Raw genomic sequence first — 6288 nt, forward strand, 5'->3', positions numbered from 1 at the left:
ACAAATTAGGTCTCTGAAATAGAACCTGATAGGAACATTTCTGACAAAGCTTGGACTTACATTTGGTGCATGAAGATAGGCAGTACAGAAATGGAGGGTTCCGTTTATTGGGCTAATAATTCCCGTGTGATTATTTTGCGGTAAAGGGTGCAGGTAATTTCATGGCGCTTCTATGATACTGTACCCCTTTCATGACGAGAGAGGCTGTGAAAAGCTGCTCAGATCTCGAAATTCCTCAAGAAAGGCACCAAGCGGTAATTGGTCATGACTGACATCCTCCTTGGAATGGTCTCTCTTTCACCGAGTGGCTGTGGTCTTGCAGAGAGACCATTCAAGACTGCAGCTGTGCCAACCCACCAGTATTTGGAGCCCCTGCCTTGCCAGGCACCAGGGCCACTGAGGTTCAGAAGACACTGCTGCTGTCCAGGCCTTGGGACAGGGATTACGTTGTGTCAGTTTGCACGTGCTTGAAGATCGTTTTCCCATTTCCCTCCGTGAGTCACATGGGTTTACTGCCTTGCAGCCAGACTATATATGTTCTGTAAGACTCACACTTCCTTTCCTTTTTTTTTTTTTTTTAACAGTTTTCAGAGTCCAAGGATAGGTGTTAAATATAATAGTTTTCCCCAAAGTATCAAAATTGACTGTTTTCTAGCTTTGTTCTGTTCCTCTTAGTTGTCAGACGGTACCAAGGTCCCATTTATTTTCTGGTTAAACACTTAATGTTATCTAGCAGCTGGAGAGCAAAGTGTCTTTTGTCCAGCCGCACATAGAAGACAATTGTATACCAAATGGTGCCAAGTAATAAGGGACATACATTTTTTATAATAAGCAGCTGTGAGTCACCCAGTGCCAGTAAACTAGGTGCTGCGGGAGCCCCGACCTGTGTACAGGATGAGACGTGCTTTTTTCCATGAGAGCGCTTCGGTCTCATTGAGGAGAGTGACAGTCCTGCAGAGCCGCTCACCACGAAGCTGAGTGGCACGAGCAGTCCTCTGTGGGGGGTGGTGGACCTGTCCCAGGCCTTGAGCCTGGGTAGGAATGTGAGGATCACAGAGCACCCCTTGCAGGTGCACAGTCAACGTGAGTGCCCCTGCCTGGTGAGTACACAGACTTGGGAGCTCAGTCCTTCTATTTTGAGTGTTCCAGCGGCTCAGCCGGAGCTAGACTGTGAGTTGTGAGGTGTCTGTCTGGCACAAGTGTTGTCTTGTTCAAGAACCTGTTTCCCGTGTTTTTGAAAATGAGAGAAAAAAAATACATGTACCATTTGCCCCACCGCACGTAAGCGGGCACGTGTGCAGAGCTGCATGGGGTCAGCGAGACGGAGCGGCAGAGACTGTGCACGGGGGCCCTTCACAGACACTGCAAGGCCCGGCTCGTGCTCCCGGGAGGTGCCTGTACTCCTTGAGGTGGTGATGCCTGGTTACTGTAGGAAAACAGGCCTTTGGAGCAGAGGGCCGGTACTGCTGAGGCCTTCCCCTGGGGAGGAACCATCTGCCTCTGGGTCTGACATCAGTCTGTACGTACGAGCGTGTTTGTACGACTGGGCCAGGCTGTGCTGCAGTAATACATAAAGCTCCAAGTCTCAGTGGCACGGCCCAGCGGCAGTTGCTTTGTCCCTGAAGCTCCACCTCCTGTTCTTGAAGCATTCTTGGCGCGGATCAGAGCCGGCTTCCCTGTCATCGGGGATGGGGGCCGGCTCCCTTTGCACTGTGAAGCCACCAACCATCTCAGAGTAGCCGCAGCAGGGAAGAAGTCCCTGCCTTCCTGTGAGGGAGCCTGGGAAATGTAGTCTTCCTGTGTGGCCGAAAGAACTGATGCTAAACAGGCTTGTCTCTGCCACAGTAGGGCTCCAAAGTGTCTCCAAGGCTGGACGGTGGAGTGTTGGGGGGAGTGCCCCCCCCCCCCGCCCCTATGTGTTCTCACTCGGTTGTTCACATTCTCGTCTTATATTCTCCAGGTGGCAAATGGTAGGATCCAGAGCCTGGAAGCCACCATTGAGAAGCTTCTGATCAGTGAAAGCAAGCTGAAGCAGGCCACCCTTGCCTTGGAGCTGGAGCGATCAGCCCTGCTGCAGACGGTGCAGGAGCTCCGGGGGCAGATGACGGCAGAGCTGCGTGGGCCGGAGCCTGACCTCACGGGGCCCGGGCCCACGGGCGACTGATGGCGCAGGAGACGGCTCCTCGCCAGAGCATGCCTCCGGGGGAGACTCAGCGGCCTTGTCCTAGCACTGTCCAGGCCTTAACTGAGAGGGACAGAGGATGCCGGAGGGACAGAACAAGGCATGACGCGTGCTTCTCAGGGAGGACGCTGGCTTGCCAGCATGCAGACTTCTGAACTAGAACTTGCGAGTCATGGGGACGGAGGTCCCAGTGTTTTTGTTGTTTAGGTTGCAATTCGTCCCTTCTTCAGTCCCGATTACTGTACCCAGTAGGTTTAGGTGGCATGGATGTGAATAAATGCACCTTCATGTTTCCTTGTTGTTTCCTTTTTCAGCATCACTGCTTGCAGAGGACAGTTAGTCCTGTGGAAGTGCAAGGGCCGGGAGGGCTCTAGATGAGTCCTCTGGTTCAGATGTGGGTCCATCACTCTTCCACGTCGGGTTTGTGGGACCACACCTTCTGGTCCCCAGCAGGCCATGCAGCCAGCCCCTGTCTGTTCTGGCCACGGAAGAAGCCCCAGAGAACCATTAGGACGTCTTGAATTTAGCACTCTCCTGGGTATTTACTGAAGTTTGTCTTTTTAAAAAAAATAGTTTTCATTTTTTACTTGGTCTTTAAGTATCAAAGTCATTGTAGATAAATGTTTTATGGGTAAATCACCAGTTTCTAGGCTCAAACCAAGTGTTGCTAGTGAGCGACCTGCATTTTTAGACTCATGTTTATTTCTTTGTGGGTTTTCGTCACCCTCTTAGAGCTGGGTATTTATTTTTGCTGTTGTGTGATGCAAAGCAGCTGTGAGTCCCTTTGAGTGTCTACCCTTGGGAGTCGTGTTCCCTACGGAAGTAGCCGGGCGCATCAGGATGGTCATGAGTCATGGGTGCCAGAGATCCTGGGACTTTGAAAAACGCCATCAGCCTGAAATCTCAATCAGATAGATGGCAGCTGAGTGCAGTTTTTCAGAGCTAGGAAGTGTGTTTTGAATATGACTCACAACACGACCCCTTCGGATGAGAACCCTGTGCCTTCAATAAGCAGAAAGCCGCTGATGGCTGGCGTGGCTTCATCGGGTCCCCGGGTGAGGCCTCTGCACGAGTGCTCTCAGAATGGGCCCTTTCTGACAGCAGGATCACTCTGGCCTTTGTCATGGTAGTCCGCCCTGGTCCACAGGGCCTTCTTGTGACCCTCTCGGCAGTAGGCGTCTCTTTCAGCCTGAGGTCAAAGGAAGGATTTTCATATTGGAAGTCATCCCAGGTCTCCCCAGACATTTCCAAGGGTGACAAACGCGCTCTCCCCGGTGCCTAACAGTTGGCCAACATTTGGGACTCCTGTGCCCCGTGTCGGAGGATAGCGGTTCTCCTTACAAATCAAGATGACCAGCACAGTAGCCTCTATCCCGAGTTGTTCCACAGATAGAACTTAGAGGAGTTAATATTTGAGGGCTTCTTTCCACCTATTTTGCTGTTTGAATGTTTAATAATGTTGAATTTTGGACATCTTATTACCATTACTCAGAAAACATGGACTCTGCATTAAATAATAAATGAGACAGCAATAAATCTGTGCCCACACTTTTATGGTGTCTGTTTTACTTGTAAACTTTGGGTTTTTGCTTTTCAGCCCAGGTAAGGGAATGCCTCCTGAACACCCCGTGGGTCAAAGTGTGAATATTCCCTAACCAGCAGTGAAGTCATTTGAGGTATTGGTACCTTGTGTTTCCAGTATTGTTACCCAAGTGCTAGTTACACTGTAGCACCTCCGCAGGAGGGTGAGTCTTAGCAGTAATGAGACGTGCCACATCAGGTGCAGGTAGCCGGCACTGGGAGGTCGCACAAGCCCGCAGATACAGGTTAGACAGAGGCTCAGCCTGTGTGGGACTTAGGGAAAGAAACATCCAGAGAGCCAATTCACAAGACTGTGTGAGGATTTGCAGAGGCAACTTCTTAATCGGAGTAAATTTCATGTTCTGTTTTTCTCCAGCACCCAGCTGTATGCACCTGCACACAGGAGTGCACTTGAAGGTTGTCTTTGATACCATTTATGTTCTCTTAGACTTAGGACATTATGCGCCCTCGGGAAGCACACTATTACATATATTTATATTTTTAAATGTGTAATACATATGTGATCTATAAAATAGAACTCAGTGCTATGTAGTAACACCCAGTCCCCTCTTAGGAGTTAGGTATGGATAGCATGACTGTGTCCAGTGTTTGTGTTTGGTTTGGTTGGTGAGTCAGAGGAGAAGAGTTGCTCCGAGTGCTATGGGGATTGGACCAAACAGGGCTGTGTGTGTAAGGACCTGGGGAAATGAGGTTGCGGAGGAACGTACTTGAGTCAAGAGAAGCCACCAGTCAGTCCATCTGAGAAGCAGAACACACTCGGGTGCCAGAGTGGGCCTGGGCGAGGTGGCATGCAGGGAGCTCCGCGGGAAGCTGTTGCTGCTGTATCGTGACCACCTCTGTGATTCTGCAGCCAGGTGTCCGGTGGTGGGCCTGGGGCCACTCCAGGTCAATATGAAGGTCAACACTTGAGAAGAAGAGGAGGATAAGCTGGAGCCTGCCAGGCACCTCTGGTCTGTCTGTCACTTTTGACTACCATGACCTTCAGAGAAAAATGGCTCTCGCTTTACTTTTGCCTTCCAGATCTCACACAAGCATGTCTTTGAGCCATGTCTGACTGAGAACCACCAGGGGAGGGGACTCGGGGAAAGGTAGTTCCGGCTTAACCAAGTTGGCATGGCACAAACTACCGTAATTCATTTTGGAACCTGCCTGTCCCTCCATCCAAGTATCTATGGTCAGAGATCTCTAGCGTTCGGACTCATGGATTGATTTTGACTTCGAGAGTCACTGATGGTGCAGTCAGTACTGGAGGCGAGAGTGTGACGGCATCCGGGGCATCCAGGACCGCCACCCCCCTTCCTCTGCTCGCCTCTGTCAGGTGTCACCAAATGTTTTGCAGATTAAGATCTAGAAACTCTATGTGGTAAAAATAACTTACAGGCCACATTGTCTTTACGTTGATTCTACTTTCGGGGTTTGTAATGGCTCAAAATAATCTTGGACTGGGAAAGCTGCAGGGAACCTTCTACCTCCTGCTAGAAAACCACTTCTCACCTCAATTGATAGAGGAAAACACTGAGTGAGATGATGAGATGTTCAAGATCGCCTAATGGTTAGCTACAGGATCGGAGTTAGATCCCCAGTCTGACTGCCTAAGAGTCCACACCACCCACCTTTAATTCCCGTGATTTTTGGAAATCATTTCTGGTGACCTCAAGCACGATTCAGAGTAACGAAGGTCTGCTTCATTCTCACAAGGATGATCTGTGTCAGTAGGGAGCCCAGATCAAATTCTCTCCTACATCTCAGGGGCCTTGAGTTAAAGCCAAGGGGCGTGGCATGCTCTCCAGCTCACTCCTATCTGTGGACAAGGACGTGGAGGAATCCTACTTCACCAGGGTCTAAATTAGGTACAGTGTTTGCTGCTGATAATCGTTTCTTTAATTTACCTTGAGACTTTGAAAACCCTTGTAATGTTTTTAAAACAACACAGGGTTCCCTTTGGTTTTATAGAAGCGAAACTTTCCATTTATGTCAAGTTTTTTTGCTGCCATCTTTGGAAAAGATTAGCACGATTAGGGAAGTGGAAGAGCTATGGAGCAACCACAACAGTTGTTCTTTGGACAATTTGACACTGATCACAAAAGATGAGGAAGGATATTCTTGTATCCAGGCTTCATAGTATCTGCCTTTATGTCTCTGAACTGAATAACCAACCGTTTTGGTTGTAAACTCTTATCAGCAAACTTTGAATTTATACCATTCTATGCATATTAAAACACCTTGTACATGAGTAAGTTTTATCAGGAAATAGAAAATCTAAATGAGTTGAAACAAAATAGTTTAAAAATATTGATTAAAATGTTGATCTCCTGTAGGTTTTTCTTAAAGATTTTATTTATTTATTTGAGAGCAAGCGCAAGACTGCACATGAGATGGGGGAGGGGCAGACTCCCCATTGAGCGCGAGCCTCGGACATACAGTGGGATCCCTGAGATCATGACCAGAGCTGAAGGCAGAAGCTTAACTGACTGAGCCACCCAGGCGCCCCTCTATAGTGTTTC

The 6288-nt window shown here is 49.0% G+C and overlaps 1 protein-coding gene across 6 annotated transcripts in view; it reads left to right on the forward strand.

Annotated features, from left to right (window-relative positions):
- TBC1D1 (TBC1 domain family member 1) overlaps positions 1-3731 on the forward strand; it is a 226589-nt gene extending 222858 nt beyond the window's left edge. For all 6 annotated transcript variants that reach the window (XM_027598091.2, XM_027598093.2, XM_027598094.2 and 3 more), the window contains one exon: positions 1961-3731. In XM_027598091.2, the coding sequence (XP_027453892.1) occupies positions 1961-2164 (204 nt within the window). In that variant the 3' untranslated portion in view covers positions 2165-3731. The remainder of the gene's footprint in view (positions 1-1960) is intronic.
- Positions 3732-6288: the final 2557 nt, after the last annotated feature.

This window comes from Zalophus californianus, chromosome 2, assembly GCF_009762305.2.
Source record: "Zalophus californianus isolate mZalCal1 chromosome 2, mZalCal1.pri.v2, whole genome shotgun sequence".
In the NCBI taxonomy this organism is placed as follows: Eukaryota; Metazoa; Chordata; class Mammalia; order Carnivora; family Otariidae; genus Zalophus; species Zalophus californianus.